At 39.0% G+C, this 18,892-nt stretch overlaps 1 protein-coding gene across 7 annotated transcripts in view; it reads right to left on the bottom strand.

Moving 5' to 3' along the window:
• Positions 1–5,095: 5,095 nt before the first annotated feature.
• Positions 5,096–18,892, bottom strand: part of SH3D19 (SH3 domain containing 19) — a 177,629-nt gene continuing 163,832 nt past the window's right edge. For 6 of the 7 annotated variants that reach the window (XM_029234661.1, XM_029234660.1, XM_029234663.1 and 3 more), the window contains 6 exons: positions 17,136–17,191; positions 14,434–14,636; positions 13,907–13,959; positions 10,970–11,156; positions 10,459–10,556; positions 5,096–7,843 (listed from right to left, as the gene is read on the bottom strand). In XM_029234661.1, the coding sequence (XP_029090494.1) occupies positions 7,631–7,843; positions 10,459–10,556; positions 10,970–11,156; positions 13,907–13,959; positions 14,434–14,636; positions 17,136–17,191 (810 nt within the window). In that variant the 3' untranslated portion in view covers positions 5,096–7,630. The remainder of the gene's footprint in view (positions 7,844–10,458; positions 10,557–10,969; positions 11,157–13,906; positions 13,960–14,433; positions 14,637–17,135; positions 17,192–18,892) is intronic. The other variant, XM_029234662.1, reaches the window with a different exon arrangement.

Below are 18,892 nucleotides of genomic sequence, written 5' to 3' on the forward strand. Positions count from 1 at the left end.
GTAGTATGTTGTAGTAGTATATTTTTTTATTTCCTCTTTGATTTCTTCAGTTGTTTAGTAGTATGTTGTTTAGTCTGCACGTGTTTGTGTTTTTTTGCAGTTTTTTTCTTGCAGTTGATTTCTAGTTTCATACCTTTGTGGTTAGAAAAGGTGCTTGGTATTATTTCAGTTTTCTTAAATTTATTGAGACTTGTTTTGTGGCCTATCCTGGAGAATATTCCATGTCAGGTGAAGAGAATTCTATTTTTGGATGAAATGTTTTGTAGATATCTGTTAATTCCATCTGGTCTTATGTGTTATTTAAGGTCAGTGTTGCCTTTATTGATTTTCTGTCTGGATGATCTTCCCATTGATATAAGTGGGGTATTAAAGTCCCCTACTATTATTGTATTACTGTCAGTTTCTCCCTGTATGTTAATATTTGTTTTATGTATTTAGGTGCTCCTAAATGTTGGATGCATATATATTTACAATTGTTATATTTTCTTGTTGGACTGACCCCTTTATCATTACATACTGCCCTTCGTCTCTTGTTACAGTCTTTGTTTTGAAGTCTATTTTATCTGATGTAAGTATTGCTCCTCCAGCTTTCTTTTCCTTTTCATTTGCACAGAATCTTTTTTCATCCCTTCACTTTCAGTCTGTGTGTCTTTAGACATGAAGTGAGTCTGTTTTTTTGGCTGTGCCACACAGTATGCAGGATCTTAGTCCCCTGACCAGGGATCAAACCTGTGCCCCCTGCAGTGGAAGTGCAGAGTCCTAAGCAGGGAAGTCCCTGGAGTCTCTTGTAGGCAGCATATATATGTGTTTTTTTTTTTGAGTTTTAAAAAATCTTATCAGTCACTCTGTCTCTTGGTTGGAACATTTAGTTCACTTACATTTAACGTAATTATTGATAGATATGTACCTACTGCCATTCTGTTAATTGTTTTGGGGTTGTTTTTGTAGTTCTTTTTTGTTCCTTCTTGTTTTGCTCTCTTCAGTTGTGATTTGATGACTGTATTTACTGTTATGTTTGCATTCCTTTCTCTTTTGTGTATGTGTATCTATTTTAGGTTTTTCGTTTGTGGTTACCACGTGTGTATGTGTGTGCATAAATTTATGATCTCTTATGTTTGAACACATTCTAACCACCCTACATTTTTACTCCCCACCACATTTAATGTTTTTGATGTCATACTTTACTTATTTTTGTTTTGTGTATCCCTAACTACTTATTGTGGATATAGATGATTTTTCTACTTTTGTCTTTTAATCTTTCTACTAGCTTTGTAAGTGTTGATCTACTACTTTCACTGTTTTGCCGTTACTGATGAGATTTTTCCCTTCATAATTTTCATTTTCTGGTTGTGGCCTTTTCTACTTAGAGAAGTCCCTTTAACATTTCTTGTGAAGCTGGTTTAGTTGTGCTGAACTCTTGGCTTTTGCTTGTCTGTAAAACTTTCTCTCTCCTTCAAATGTGAATGAGAACCTTGCTCGGTAGTACATGCTTGGTTGTAGGGGTTTTCTTTTCATCACTTTGACTATATTGTGCCACTCCCTTCCAGCCTATGATTGTGATATTACTCCTGTTTGTGGGTCATCAACCCGGGGTGTGGGTCCTGACTATACTGAGTCTACACCCCCATACCCATCTTGTTGGATTCCTTCTTTATGTCTCTAGTTGTGGAAAATCTTTTCTGCTAGTCTTTAGGTTGTCTGCATAGATAGTTGCTCTGTAAGTAGTTGTAATTTTGGCGTGTCTGTGGGAGGAGGCAAGTTCAGTCCTGATGGTAGTAGTCCTTATTGCTAAATACTAAAAGAAAGCTTACTTTCTGTAGCTGAGCACCAGCTTGAGTGATTTGGGTCCTGGCTTTGTGGGGAACATCAGTGTGAGGAGTCTGCTTAGCAGCTCTATTTGTGAATGTGTATCTCTCAAATATAATATGATATAGACACCATCCATTCCCATCCAGCAGGGATAGCCTGACACACATGCATAGGGGCAGTCGTCCCACTTGGTAGTTAGTCTTATAGATGCACAGTGTCTTGGTGCCCTATTTTCTGTTGCTCTCTGACCTTGCCCCCAATTCCCTCATTGCAGTGGACAACTAGGCTTTTTTATAGCCCAGCCAGGCCCCTCTGGCCAGCAAAGATGCAGGCCTTTGCCTGCACCCCCGCATTCATCTTTCCTAGAGTGCTCTGTACGTACAGAATAATCGGATACTTTATTTATCACCACATTTATCTTTTAAAAGCTTTGATGTTTTATATGTCTAAAGAGAAGACACCACTGTTTCCCTAGCATAAGCTTAGGCATAGTACTGCACTGAAGAGTTAGCCACGTGCTCTAAGGCTCTTTTGAATTAACAACAACTCTGCTCTGACGCTGCTGGCCACATGGTGGCCTGAGAAACAATGTGGTGGGCCTCAGTGATCCTTTGAGTCTGAGCTCTATCAATCATCTATTAAAAACCTGGATATGATTGGAGAGAGAAATGTAGTTGTTTCTTATTTTAACTGTAAAGAAGAACTAAATGTGGGCCAATATTTTTGTATTAAGAGATTGTCAGTCAATTCCTGTTAAAAGAGGACAGGTAACTGGCAGGTAATGCTCCTTTCTGAATAATGAATTTGAATCATTACTTTGCCTGAAAAAAGTTTCATTGAGTTGCCTTATTTGTAGTATTTGTAGATAAATAAACAGTCCATGGTGTACATACAATTAAGATTCCTTTAAAAATCCAAAATGTGTCCCAGAATCTGAAATATCAATTTATTGGCGTAAGTAGTTGAGCTGATCTATTAGACTCCAAAATACTAAAATAATGTTTTGTACTGCATGTGTATGAAAACCTCAGCTTAAGATTGCTTTGCTGTTGCCAAGAGCACACAGCTCTACAGACACAGATCTTCTCAAGACCTGATGTTCCAAGCATTCAGATATTTCCTATTAAACTAAAAAAGGAATCCCCATTAATGGATCAGTCCATGTTTGAGTTTCTAGGTAACATCAATATGAATTGCCTATATAAAACTGAGAAGCCAAGCACGAATCTTCTTCTTTTTTTAAATTGTCTTTTTTTAAAATATATTTTTGGCTGTGTTGGGTCTTTGTTGCTGCACATGGGCTTTCTCTAGTTGCAGCGAGCGGTTGCTACTCTTTGTTGCAGTGCGTGTGTTTCTCATTGCAGTGGCTTCTCTTGTGGAGCACGGGCTCTAGGCTTGCAGGCTCAGTAGTTGTGGTGCACGGGCTTAGTTGCTCTGCGGCATGTGGGATCTTCCCAGACCAGGGCTTGAACCCATGTCCCCTTCATTGGCAGGCAGATTCTTAACCACTGCGCCACCAGGGAAGCCCCTTCTTTTCTTCTTGAAAGGAATAAATTCAAGGCTTTGTTCTCTGCAATTCATTCTAATAATAACTATTATATTTGAGAAGTTACAACTTTTTACAATAAAACAAATCAATTCTTCTTGTTTAACTGTTAAAGAGAAATGTATCACTTTAGCAAAACAAATATAAAAAGTACTGAATCGGGAATCAGTAGAGCTAGGTTTTGCTTTAGGCTTTGCCATACCTTTATGACCTTAGGCAAATCATTTAACCTCTGCAGGTTGAGCTCTGATCCTCAGACTTTTCTGTGGTTTAACAGGATGAGACTGCAATTAGGTGAAAAGCCCCTAGATGGTGGTGTTGTTCTGAGTTAGGCTTTGTATTTCCCCCCTCTGTAACTACAGTGAAATAAAAAGGAGTAGGTTAGAAAATTATTTCCTATTTAGTTCTGAAAAATTCACTGTTAAGCATTCGTTTAAAATGGCATTCAGAATGGCACTGAATTATGAATCGTATGGTCCATGTACATCTGACATTAATTAAAAAGAATAAACCATTAATGATTATACCAAATATCCCCTTATAATTAGCCTGTATCATCACTATTTCTCTACGTATATTTATCTGAGCTTAAGAAGCTGAACAAAAACTATAAACAATTATTGTTAAGAGTACTGATATATAACAAACCCTATAGAAAAATATATATTGTTTTTTTCAAATGCCATTTCTAAAATTTTGATAAATGTACTGATTTTTCTTTCATTATGAACATTTCAGACTGTATTAAAAACCTGTGATTTCCATGAGCACAAATGACAGCCATATAAGTAAGGGCATCTTTTAAAGAAATCTGCTGTCTTTTAGTGTTCAAAAGGGTAAGAATAACATATTAAATGACTTCGCTATTTTTAACCCACCAAAGAAAAAGGATTTGGAGATTCTAGTTTGAGGAGGATTGGATGAACATTAGGTTTTCAACTAAAATTCCTGAAAGGAACAAGAATACATTTCTATTTCTTCACTATGAAATTCACTGAGTATAAAAATCATGTTCAGTCAATGTACAGAATAAGAAAGTACCTATGAAGGGGCTTCCCTGGTGGTGCAGTGGTTAAGAATCTGCCTGCCAATGCAGGAATCTGCCTGCCAATGCAGGGGACACGGGTTTGATCCCTGGTCCGGGAAGATCCCACATGCCGCGGAGCAACTAAGCCCGTGCGCCACAACTACTGAGCCTGTGCTCTGGAGCCCATGAGCCACAACTACTGAAGCCTGTGCACCTAGAGCCCGTGCTCTGCAACAAGAGAAGCCACCGCAATGAGAAGCCCGCGCACCACAATGAAGAGTAGCCCCTGCTCGCCGGAACTAGAGAAAGCTCGTGCACGGCAACAAAGACCCAACGCAGCCAAAAATAAAATAAATAAAATAAATAAATTTAAAAAAAAAAGTACCTATGAAAAACCTACACCATGCTACATTTTTACTTCTTGTCAGTTGAGTAGGTAATAAATGGCAAGCAAAAAATGTAGCATGATGGAGTGGAAGACATAAAACTGCAAATTTTGTTTCAATAAAGATTTTTGTCAATAAAGAGGAAAGATATTGGAGCATATTGGATCCAAGATAGTATCACTATTATGTGAAAGTTGTCCAGCCAGCCAGCCAACCAATCAACCAACCAAAAAACCTCTATTGAGCCTGTATGGTGCAAAGGGCTGGAGATATAAGATACCAACTCTGTTCTCAAAAACCTCAGTCTAATATGTATGAGAAAAGGACTTTGAAAAGTTCAGTTCGGTTTATTATAGTGTCAAGTAGATTTACAACTATTGCACTTATCATTCTGCTGACTGACAGAGGCCAAAATTTAAAAGGAATATTTTTCTCCAGTAAAGCTAGGTTTTCATGATCTTTGATATAAGATGTTAAAATTACACAGGCAAAGAAATATACCTCATGTCCTATCCCAGACACTACCCCCCACTTCTCACTTTCCTGCTGTTGTACAAGCTTGCTGCAAATAGGAATTTAGTTGGGATAATATGCTTTAAGTCATCCATTTCTTATGAAATAACTTGAGTGAAATTTGACCAGTTTTCTTTATACTGTCCTCTTTACCCAAAACATGTAGAACAAACAGCTCCCATATTCCAAAATCACTTTTAACCATATACTGGGAAATGAACTTTAATAAAAGACAGAGTAAATATCTCCTCCCTTACAGAACCCCACGTGGTGTTCACATGATGGTTTCACCACTTACTGCCTAACTTTGAATTCAGACAGTGGAAACAAAACCAAAAGCTAAAAAGTGGCCCAGCATATGAAACTCTTCTCAAAAATAGAAGAAAGTTATGAACATAGTTGGGAAAGTGTTTTACATTTTCAATGAAATTCTGTTCCATCGATCTGTTCGGAAGATTGTCTTCGACCTATTTGGCTTTAGCCCATAAACTGTAATTGATTCAGTGTTGCAAGGAACCACTTTTATCTTAAGCCTGGAATGCATAACGATAGCAGGAAAGTGGTTTTTTATTTACTCTAATAACTGCAGGGAAGAGCTGGAGAAAAAAAGAAAACCCCGAAAGTATCAGCCTTCAGATTCTCAAATTATTTTTCGCTCTGATTATACTTGGAAGAATGAGCTGGGGGTTTGGCATTGTTTTCCATCTTAACAGTTGCTCTGTATTCTGAGATATATGTGATTCATACTGTACCACTATAACAAGACATAGTTTTATATATTACTGGGGTAACTCAAAGAAAATGAATTTTTCTTTGGGTACCAGTAATTGTCAAAAGAATGATTGCAGATTCAGAAAATGTGCTTATAATAACCCTGTTAACATAAAGTATACACAGAGGAAAGAAATTAAGTACTGTAGGTATGCGGAAGGGTTAGTTGTATTAGCAAGGCATTTCAGGATGGTTTTGGTTCTTTTGACTAAGATACATCAAATTTCAACACCTTTCAAACACTGGGACAAAGGGGAAACACCTGCTACCACAGGCGCATGTGGTGACTGTGAGCTGATTCACCATGTGCTCACAAAGGCTCCCACTAGTCAATGAACTACCCTCTCCTGGAGCAAGGCTTTGCTCCAGTAATAAGGATAATGCGCTCAAGCTGTTAGAATTAATTTGAGTATCAGTAATGAAATTTAGGTTACCAACCATGGCCTGATAGTTACAGCATGTAGAATAACAAATATCCTCTTTTAAAACTAAAGTAGAAAATGAAGAAGCAGGTTACTTTACTTGTGCTGATGAACACAGAGGTCCAAGTGCAACTTCTGCTTCTAAGTGTCCTCATGCTGCCCTGTCACCAGACACTTTCCCGGGGGAAGGGTCTGCCTGCCTTGCTAATCCTGCTTGATGTCCTCCTTGGTAGAAATGTGCTCATGGGTTTCCGTGCGCACGTTTCTACTGTGAATGAAAGCTAACTACAAAATCAGATGTTTTCTGCTTTCAGAAAGTTCTAATATACCATGTACAGCATAGATATTTCTTTCAGTTTAAAAAAATAGTGCAAAAACATATCTGATAGTCAAAGTGATAGTTCAAGTGAGTTCTTGTGCCAAGGAACACAGTCAAGCTTCACCTTTAGCCGACTTGTAAAAACTGAATGTAGGTTTTGGGAAATATTCCAGATTTTCCCATCAATTCTCCACTCATCCAGTCATCATCTACAGATTCCAGCTCTGTTATTATGTCTCCAGCCTGTAAGAAGACAGGAATTGAAAATAATTAGTTTCTATTGAGGATAAGCATGGTAAGCAGCCCACCTGGAGAGGCATGTACATCTCCTCTTTATATAACTCATTTATCTTGATTTGCCAAGAGGATTAAACAGTGTACCACAAAGATGATCTAACCCTAATGATGCCATTAGCTTGTATGCTCTTTTCATCAAAGCACATTCCTATGCCATTGTCACCCTTGTTGCACTTTTATTTTCCTGGTTGTATTTTGTGCCCCCCAAATACACCACTCTTAATCTAAAATTCTTCTTTAATAAATAAAAACACCAGCTATCATATATATAAAATTTTTTTTCCCCATCTAACATTTATTGAGTACCCACTGTGTGTCAGACACTATTCTGGGCACTGTGGATACAGCAAAGAGTAAAGACCTTATTCTAGAGTTGGGAGATGAATAAGCCAGCAGAGGAGGACAGAAAGTGTGGGCTGCCATCTCTTTAGGGCAGCCAGGTGACACTTAAGCAAAGATCTGAAGATGAGAGAGTGAGCCATATGTTTACTGTATGCCTTGCCCTCTTCTATGTACTTCATGGGAATTAACTCATTTATTTTATTTTATTATTTTTTTTTGTGTGTGGTATGCGGGCCTCTCACCGTTGCGGCCTCCTGTTGGGGAGCACAGGCTCTGGACACACAGGCTCAGCGGCCATGGCTCACGGGCCCAGCCGCTCCGCGGCATGTGGGATCTTCCTGGACCGGGGCACAAACCCGTGTCCCCTGCATCGGCAGGCAGACTCTCCACCACTGCACCACCGGGGAAGCCCTATTTTTATTTTTTAACAAACTAAGAATAGTGGAAATTAATTCATTTAAACAACAACATAGTCCTAGAAGTGGGTACTATTATTATCCCCATTTTTGAGAAATATTTTTATAGATTTCCTTATTTTAAAGAAAAGGAAACTGAAGGTCAGATTACGTGACTTGCTCAGTGTTGCATGTCTAGTTAGTGGTAGAGACGGAATTCAAACCTAGTGTGATTCCAGGGCCCGTATTGCTATTAGGCATGAGGTCACCACGTTTTACAGTGGACCTTTTTACTTAGAAAGGTTTTTACTGCAATTGCCTTTTCTCAACATCCTGAGCACTTTGTACTCTATATTCTTCCACATAATGGTATTCTCCTCTACCATTTGGTCTATTCCATTCCTCCATGGCCTCAATATCAAATTTGCATTCTTTCCTGTCTTAAAGAGCTTCACCCTGACTCAGCACATGATTTATCCTCATCAGGTTAGTCAAAGGGGTTGTGTATCTTATTCGTGTATGAATTGTAATTCCTCAGTTTCAAAAATTATGTCTTCATCTGTTATCTCCTGAAACTATTTTGTTCTTTATGGTTTCTAACTGTTGCTTAGAATCTGGGTTTAGGATTCTATAATGGTCCAAGATGACCCTGGCTACTTTTAAGAATATCTTTATCAGGCTAAATGGATTTATTTGTAGCCCTAGGACACTGCCCTTTGGAAAACTGGTTTGATTTAAGGCCTGCCTTAAGGGAAAATGCTGACTATCCCATGTCATTAATTTACCTTGCTAAAATCTGTAAAAATTCTGGCATTCAGAGGTTCTGTTACAAGTAAGTTCCTTCCATTTCCTAAACTATAACATAATCACTAACAAGTAAGTTCCTTCCACTTCCTAAACTATAACATAATCACTGACTAAAACTATTTTTCTTAGCTCTGGTCCATACATACATACTATGTCAGTTTTCTGAGGGCTAGGACAATTTTAAAAAGTTTTATTTACTAATATTCTGTGGATATTTAATAAAATATTAATGATCAACAACTCTGAAAGTGGTGCAGAATCCCTTAACTAAAAATCTCTAGAACTATCTTGCTTACAGCCAGGCATTTGTAAAATGAAGACAACCTATTTTCTGGATGATACTGTGAATTCTGTTACATTGACATAACCTAAATGAAGGCCAAAATAATATCCAAAAAGTCTGAATCCAGAGTGTTCACTTGCAGTAACATTTTATGTAAAGATAAAAGGAATTAATTTTGAGCCACTGACTCTCAAGATTGAAAAGGACTAGGGCAAAAGTTTCTAAACATTTGGATTTTATGGACCAATAAATTAAAAAAAAACTGATTTAGGGTTACCAATTATAATTTTGCATAAGAAATCTATACATTTACTAATAATATTTTATAATAGAAATGACATTTTAATATGAAAAAGAAGAAATTTTCAGAATAAAGTAAAGCTCCATCACAAAACAGAAAAGTTAGCAACCTTATATATCTAGGCATGCCTCCCCTTCTCCATGGCTCCCCTAAAGCCTGCACATACCCAATATCACTGTTTTCCTCATTTTGTTGTAGACAGATGAAAACCTTGTTTGGGTACCCTCTGTCTTAAGTCTCATCTTGTCCAATCACTCCTGGATACTTTAATTCCTTCTATGGCACCCCTGCCTCTGAGTATCTCCGATAATGGAGAATTTCCCACTGTCTGACACAGGCTCTTCTGACAGCGATGACTTACTAAAGCCACCCTCCTTCCTCTGGCCCAATCCCAAAGTACTACCCTGGGTGCTTTCCTCTGACCACCGTCGAACTGTGGACTGCGGAAACAGGATCATGGAAGTATTCTTTTTACTTAAAAAAAATAAAAGGTACTTCCTTGATGAAGTAAGATTAAGATTAGATTTTAGGCTTCTAAAAAAAAACCTGTGTAAAATACCTTAACCTTTTGGGATCATTTCCCTAAAGTCTAGTCAGTGTCTTTGTGGACAAGACTCCGGTGTCTTATGAGGCACTGCTGCAGAGGCCAGCTGTAGTAGTTGCCACCTGATTTCTCCGCTGGTTTCAAAGACATGAAGGCTGCAAGGGCCATGTAGAGGATCATCCTTTACTCGGGCTACTAATGAAACCTCCAACATTAGTGAGACGTGTTATAAGGCTAAGGAATTTGGTAGGCGACTGTGGTGCTATGGATATCAATAAGGCTTTCTTTAAGTACCTAAATGCCTTGCTGATTATTTACATTTGCCCTATTCACTTTCTCTAATCTCATCCTTTAGAATGAGGGTCTGAGATCTGTTCTTTTTTTTTTTTTTGCGGTACGCGGGCCTCTCACTGTTGTGGCCTCTCCCATTGTGGAGCACAGGCTCCGGACGCGCTAGCTCAGCGGCCATGGCTCACGGGCCCAGCCGCTCCGCAGCATGTGGGATCTTCCCGGACCGGGGCACAAACCCGCGTCCCCTGCATCGGCAGGCGGACTCTCAACCACTGCGCCACCAGGGAAGCCCTGTTCATTCTTGACTAATGATCAGTACTCCACCCAAATGTTCCGCCCTTCAGTGGAAGACATTTCAAAATTTATAGCTGCTTAATGCAATTACAAAAAGATACACATTCTGACCTTGAAGGAAAGCTCATCTTCATTCTCCCCATGGAAATCATACAAGGCTTTGGCCTTCCTCCCCTTCAGTGCTAAAGCAGCCATACTTTTAGCCTCAGCTGTGAAGACACCAAAAATTCAAATATATAGAAAGACATTGGACTAAAACACAAGTCGAACATTTTAAGAAACCCCCTTGTCATTCCCAGGACATAATACTTTCAATTAATTTTGAATTTACTTAACTGGCAACAAGATGAAGGATGCTGTCTTAGCAGGAAAAAAATTATACAAAATATATTAATATTTAGGAGACAAAATTAGCCATTCTTAATTGAAGGCATTTTAAAATCTCTTTTCCCCATAACTTTAATAAATTAAATGAAGAAAGTTTGCATGACTTTATGAATCAACTTGCAAATGTAGGCAAACAACTTAAATTGAACATGGCCAGAGGGAAACGGAATATGTATCATTTCAAAGGCCTCATGCTCCCCTTAGAGGGTAAGAGCCTTCCTTGCAGCTGTCGCACCTGGGCAGGGCCGCACGAAGACTGCGGGGAAGATGCCTTCCCTGTCGCGCAGTCTGCCCCTGTACCAGTCGGAGTCCACGCGTTCCATGATCAGGATCTGGTCTCCCCTCTTGAAGGACAAGTCGTCACTGGTCTCCGCTGTGAAACTGTGAAGAGCTTCGCACCATTCTGCAGAAAGACTGTTCTCCTGTTTCAGATCAGAAGTTCGGTAAGAAATGTGAGATTTTATTTGAGATTAATTTCTACAAGGCTTAAAAAGTGGTAGAAGAAAAAGCTAAGGGGTCATAAGATTTCAAAGCCTGAAGGCCACTTTAAATCACTCAATACCTTATGTCACTATTGAGTTTCAGAAATAAAAGTTTCCAATAACTTTTTTCTTAAAATAGAATTCTAAATGATAGACGTGATAAAATTTGTGACTTTCTGCTTTCAAGGGCTATATAATGCTTAAGCAAAAATTTTTTCTAATTATTATCTATGACAGTTACACTAAAATTAGATAAAAGCTTGCAATATTTGTGTATAGTATTTATGACACTATGAAAACATTCTGGAAAAGCATATAATTTTCAGTGAGGTTCTTCTTTAAATTAGGAAGGATCAGAATGGGCAGTCTGTTAATTCCCAGGTCTCTACATGTTTCAGAGGCTATCAGATTCCATGGCACAGGACTTCATTAGTTCACACTTTTAATTTTTTTTTTTTTTTTTTTTGGCTGCATTGGATCTTCGTTGCTGCATGCGGGCTTTCTCTAGTTGCAGTGAGCAGGGGCTACTCTGTTGCAGTGCACGGGCTTCTCACTGCGGTAGCTTCTCTTGTTGCAGCGCATGGGCTCTAGGCGCTCAGGCTTCAGTAGTCGCAGCATGCGGGCCCTAGAGCACGCGGGCTTCAGTAGTTGCGGTGCATGGGCTTAGTTGCTCAACAGCATGTGGGATCTTCCTAGACCAGGGATTGAACCTGTGTCCCCTGCATTGGCAGGTGGATTCTTAACCACTGTGCCACCAGGGAAGTCCCCACACTTTTAATTTTATGACGCATAGTTAGCTCCAAGGCTGGCAGGATAATCACCCAGATATGGTGGGCTAGTGTGGGGGAATGCTCCAACAGTAATGCTTTTACTGCAAACACATCAGAAGAAGGTTCTGCTCTGAGAAGAGGCATCACTGCCAAGTCACGATGGGAGCCCTATGTTCAAGAAGCCCAAGCGAGAGGCAAGGATAACACTAAGAGCAAAGGCTTGGAGCCCGCCAGTCAGCTCTGCTACCTCCTAGCTGACACTGGGCAAGAAGCTTCTCTACTCTGAGCCTCAGCTTCATCTTAGAGTTGCTTTGGGGATCAAATGAGGTAATGCGTGTAGAATGCTTAGCGCAGTGCCTGGTACATCTTAAGCTCTCATCAACTGATGGCTTGAAAGAAAAACAAAAAATTAAACAAAAAACCCTAACCCTACCGTCTTGTTCCTGTACTTGGGTAACCAACCCTAAAGAACGGTACTTGTCACTCCCAAGAAATACAGGGAACCATGTGAACATTTCCTTTTGGAGAACTGTAGTCCCTTTCTTTCCTGTTTGACTTTAGCAGTGGGGGGAAGATGAAAGAATTGAGAGACACACAGCCTAATTACCACTGACATTTTTGACAAACAATGACCCCATCAGGCTCACTATTCTAAAATAATGTCACAAAAAACAATGGGAAGTCACCCACATTCCTACTCAGTTTAAACACTTCTGAAGCCATGTTATACAGTGTAAAAATTTTAATCCATTTTTTTTCTCTCTCCCATTATAAAATAATACAAATGTTCCTAAACACTTGGCAGTTTGGAAATATATGAAGAATGGGAAAAACACCCAACCACCTATAATCTCACTACCTAAGGGCAACTGAATGGTAACAAACACACTTCCTCATAGTCTTTTTATGCTATATATTCAACTTCCCTATAATACATGTTTTCCTCCCATGCCATTTACTTTACAAATCTAGTTTTTAATGTCCTCAGAACATTCTCCCGATAATGACCATATTTAGGTTATTTCCAATTTTTTCTTGTTACAATAACACCACCATGACCATCTTTGTGACTAAAACCTTGTCTCATTTTTCATCCTTTTCTTAGGGTGAGAAATAAAAATAATGATAACAATAATCTGCACTTTCTCTGTTTTAACATTCACATACTTATAATTACTTATTTACTGTTGAGTTGTATTGAATCTTCATTAACTAGATACGTTAAATGGTATTTTATTGTCTCTTTACAAGGCATTTCTTTGATTACTATAAGGTTAAATACTTTTTTAATATCAGCCACTTATAGTATCTCTTTCATGAATATTCTAATAATATCTCTCCTTGTTTTTTATTAGGGTTTGCATGTCTTTCTAACTCATTTGTACGAGTTCTATATGCAATAAAGATATTAATCATCTATTTACTTCAAATATTTGCTACATGAATTAAAAAATGACTTACAGGGCTTCCCTGGTGGCACAGTGGTTAAGAGTCCACCTGCCAATGCAGGGGACATGGGATCAAGCTCTGGTCCGGGAAGATCCCACATGCCGCAGAGCAACTAGGCCCGTGCACCACAACTACTGAGCCTGCACTCTAGAGCCCACGAGCCACAACTACTGAGCCCGCGTGCCACAACTACTGAAGCCAGAGTGCCTAGAGCCTGTGCTCCGCAACAAGAGAAGACACTGCAATGAGAAGCCCACACACTGCAATGAAGAGTAGCCCCCGCTCTCTGCAACTAGAGAAAGCCCACACACAACAACGAAGACTCAACACTGCCAAAAATCAATAAATAAATAAATTTAAAAAAAACACAAAAAATGATTTATAACATTTTCTTTTGATAATTATGATTTTAATAGTCCTCCCAGAGATAAAACTTGGCTTTCACTACAGTTATCTATTCAAGCAGCCTACCTGATAATTTGCACCAGAATCTTCTTTTTTGGTTTTCAGTGGTAACTTTGTGCCTGTATTTTAAAAAAATGTCAAAACTTCAGCTGTAAAGACCATATAGTATTGGAGAAAAACTTTGGGGGGAGAGTGAAAAGTCTAGGATTCCAGATCAGTCTCTTCATGTACTGGCTGTATAACTTTGCCCAGCACTACCCTCTCCGGATTTGTTTCCTTTACTGTAAGGTGAAGGAGGATACACATTAGTTATACTCTATAGTCCATTTCTGTTTGAAAGTCAGTGATTTTTTTTTCTGCCATTTCTAATATGAAGCCACCACTAACTACCTAAAACACCAAAACCAGCTCTTTGAGAGACTGCCACAACAATGACTATCCCAATAATGGTGTTGACCATTTAAAAATCATTTTTCCTTCTACTTTAAAAAATATGGCAATATGGATTATTATGCAACTTAAGAATTAACCTATTATCTGGTTTATTTGAATTAGGATAGGACATAATAAAAACCCATATTCTCTGTACTCACTTAAAACATTTGTACCAGAGGTGGGATGATCCTCAATGAGTTCCACAAAGTTAAGGGGGAAGATCCCAGATCTCTCTCGAAGTTCTCCTCTTGCCCACTCGTCATTCACATACTCTTTAAGAATAATAATTTCTCCCTCTGAGAAACTTAACTCATCCTTCTGGTCTCCAATATACTCAAATCGAGCAACACATCTTGGGCCTCTGAAGAAAGAAGACCACATTTGTGGGTTAAACTAGAGTACTAACTTTCAGAATGCTTTAAAACCTTCATTTAGTCTTTCAATAAATATTTATTCTGTGTTTACTTTGGAACAAGGTATACTAGGCATAGTTTAAAATTTTCCATGAAAAAGAATAAGCTATATTTCTAAATGATAGTCCTTACTTTTTAGATATGAACCTATTCACTCAGAAAGGCTAAAGTCAAGGTCACAAGTACAGGCAGAATCCCAGATAAGCAGCTGGTGGTTGGTTAATGTTGCACATCTTTTGATCACCTTTTCTTCATGACAGAATCTCCCCAGTCTCCTTGTCTTTGTATCCTTGGGCCACAGTAATCCAGGGCCAAGTCTGAACCCTCTCAGTCATAAATGCACTGAGTTTAGGAGTGTTAACCCTGAGAATCTCAGGGCAAGACATCAAACTTCCATGGCAGAAATGCAATGGGCACCAGCTGGGCAGGGTAGATGCTCAATGTATGCTGAATCAGTGAGTTGTGTATATAGATGAATGGCCTTCAAAACTAGAAGGTTCGAAGAAAACAGAAACTCGGCTTATTATCTTATAACATTTAATCTTATATCTTACACTGTTGTTTTAAAAATGATTTTTGTATCTCCTTTAAAAAGGCTTCATTTCTGAGAATTAGAATGATCCTTATATGATCTACAATTTTGACTGAAAATAAGATAAAAACAGAGATGAAACTGTGTCCCTAGAAGACATGATTGAATCCCAAACTTTTGATTTGAGGCTTTGGAAAGGAAGTTTCAACAGCTATGACTAAGGAGATGCAATTGCCTGAAGAGAATAGGTGGGTACTCGCTCCAATAAAGTCTGATTTAAGTCAGGTCAATGGATCAACAGCCATGAGAGCCCACTTTAAATTCAACCTGCTGACACAGTAAACACTGCTTAAAAATAGGAGAAAAACTGAACCTGAAACAGAATTAAACTATTGTGGCATCAGAAGTTTTCTTATTTGTGATAACCTTTGCATTTATTTTCTAAAGTCCTCAGGGAGCATATCTTCTTATGTCTGACCTATTCAAAGACAGGTTTACAGTCTTCAGCAGGTACTGAATTCTATTAATTTGCTCATTTAACTGGAATATAAAGTTGCATTGTGGCAATGTTTTAAATCACAAAGGAGTTACAGTGATGCAGAAAAGGGTACATAAATTCACGGAAAGGTCTTCAAACATAAAGAAGACCCCTCCAAATTAACTCTTCCTTTACTTTCTTCTAGTTCCTCTCAAAAACAAAACAATACAAAATGCCTAGCAGTTTTTGTAGGGTTCATATTTCTGTTAGGTTTACTTTTCTGTTCATTAAAAATATATATATTTATTTGGCTGCACCGGGTCTTAGTCGTGGCATGTGGGATCTTCGTTGTAGCATGCGGGATCTTTTAGTTGCGGCATGTGAACTCTTAGTTGCGGAATGTGGGATCTAGTTCCCTGACCAGGGATTGAACCCGAGCCCCCTGCATTGGGAGCATGGAGTCTTAGCTACTGGACCACAAGGGAAGTCCCTCTATCAGGTTTAAATATTTTCTATTGTTGCAGGAAGCGGGGGGACCCCTTCCAGGGCCTAAGAGTGGGCTCTTGTCTAACACTCAGAAATGAATTGTCCGAGGAGACACACGTACTGACAAAGCAAAAGACTTTATTGGGAAGGGGTGCCTGGGTGGAGAGCAGCGGGGTAAGAGACCCCAGGAGAACTGCTCTGCCACATGGCTCGCAGTCTCAGGTTTTATGGTAATGGGGTTAGTTTCCGGGTTGTCTCTTCCCAGTCATCTTGGTTGGCCCATATTTAGTCTGACTCAGGGTCCTTCCTGGTGGTGCGCCCATCCTCAGCCAAGATGGATTCCAGTGTGAAGGATTCTGGGACTTTGGTAGGACAATATTATGGGCTAGTGTATCCTCCCTCCCTTTGGCCCCTCCTGAATTCTTCTAGTTAGTTTTACAAGACATGTTATGGGCTGGTATCTCTTCCCTCTTTTCAGCCCCTCCTGAATTCTCCTGGTGAGCAGCAAGTTCCTTATCAGGACCTCCTGTTGTGAGACAACTCGTACAAGTGGTTATCATCGTGCCTAGCCAAGGTGGGTGGTTTCGGTCAGCGGTTCCCTAACACTATTACAAAAATATTTGAACCTTCTAGAAATCTGTTGGTAGATAAACAGCAGAAGGCCAACACAAAATGCCCTGGATGATGAAACCTCTCTGCTTGGGTGAGGCCAGGCTGTGGGACGCACCGGGATAGACTGTTTGTGCCTGTCTATATGGCCTGTATTGATATGGAGAGTTGCTTCTATCAGCATGTTGCAATTTCACCAGAATTTTTAAACAAGTAGTTTTCCTCATAATTAAAAAGACACATTGAGAATCTGAATAATCATACATCTGAAGTGTTTATTCTGTATGACATAAATGCTCACATCCTTTGTATCTTGTGCAAAACAACACAAGTAAAACTTACTTAACACAATGAGATGTGACGGATTCCCTTTTCCCATTTCCTCCTGGAACATCAGTCTAGTAAAGACAAAAATCAAGACAACAGCTGTATTCTTTCAGATTTTAATAAGATAAATTTAAGCTAAGTAATTAGCAAATTCACGACTGAAGTTAGCCAGTTTAGCTAGGTGTTAAACCGACGAAATGTACCACAGGTGCTACAAAGGTATGAAATCCAGAATTTGGGTTTTTAAAAAAATGCGTAACTCGTGATGTAGTCTTCCTTGAATAACCAATCAATCCTCTTATTTGCTGGAATAAGCACATTAATGTCGTTCTACCCCTGACTGAGTATACTCTACCCCTTATCCCCCAAGTTGAAAACTTCAGGTGAGGAGGGCTTAGGATAGAAACTAGGCATCAGGCACTACAGAGACACCTATTCAAACTGTTGGTAGAACTCTGCAATACTTTCATGACCCTAAAATAAAATCTTTTAATCAAACTTGTGGATTCTCTCCATTTTCATAACCCTGGAGCACTTTTTCCCCTTCAACGTGAGTAGGGAAGGAAGAGAGGACTTAGTACTCAGTGAGCATCTACTAAGAGGCGAGTACTTTATATAATAACTCATCTACGAGGCTCCAGAGAACTGGGTTGTGATGAAATATTTGACCATAATGCACTGTAAGTCTGAAAACTACTTAAGGCTTTGAGGTTTACATTAAATAAATCAGTGCCCTTCTTAATGAATTTCAAAAGTTCGAAGTCTTAAAACAATTTTTTAAACTTGTAGGCTTAGAAATAACACACCAATAATCTGGCAAATTCAGTATGATTGATTTCAGTGTGGTAATTGTGCTTTTTAAAGTACTGCTACATTGGGCAGAAGAAAAATGAGGAAGAGTGCTAAAACTAACATTACTCTTTAATATTAATTTAGAGAATGTGGTTGGATTTCTCCAAAGAATCAGGGTATTTTTATATACCAGACAATTTTTAAGACCCACATTTCGTAATTCAAGAGACTCAACCTCATTCATACTTGAAAAATACAGGTTTTCTGTTATATTTGTTTGCTAAGTTTCTGATGTAATGGAAAATCATTTTCTTACCCCCACCCCGCCAAGCAGTTAATGCTCAACTATTTAAGCCAGGTTTATTGATATGTTCCAGTATCAATAAGTTATATTAGAGACTGAGTCATTCTCTTCCTACTGATATAAACATTCAAGTGGCAGTCTGATTTCATCCCCATGTTTCTCAGCCACCCGGGCTTAGCACTCAGGGCTCTACTTACACAAGTTAGGCTTTGAGGGTGTATAAAATTCGGACACTTTATGTTTCCCAGTCAGATTTGGAATTATTATGTGAAAAATCATTAATGGACCATTACCTCCAATGAAAGTACTTTGGTATTCCCAAATCTATTTTTTTAAAGGTTGAAATAAATGGGAATGGAAAGGATGAAAGAAACCAGTAACGAAATGTACTCCAAAGAAAAGGAGAAGTGGTACCATAACCTCAGAGAACAAACATTCCTTCAGGACAATCCAGTATCATTTAATTCTTTTTTTTTTTTTTTTTTTTTTTTGCGGTACGCGGGCCTCTCACTGTTGTGGCCTCTCCCATTGCGGAGCACAGGCTCCGGACCCGCAGGCTCAGCGGCCATGGCTCACGGGCCTAGCCTTTCCGCGGCATGTGGGATCTTCCCGGACCGGGCACGAACCTGTGTGCCCTGCATCGGCAGGCAGACTCTCAACCACTGTGCCACCAGGG

The sequence above is a fragment of the Monodon monoceros genome, unplaced genomic scaffold (assembly GCF_005190385.1).
Source record: "Monodon monoceros isolate NGI ecotype Baffin Bay Population unplaced genomic scaffold, NGI_Narwhal_1 Super_Scaffold_20, whole genome shotgun sequence".
In the NCBI taxonomy this organism is placed as follows: domain Eukaryota; kingdom Metazoa; phylum Chordata; class Mammalia; order Artiodactyla; family Monodontidae; genus Monodon; species Monodon monoceros.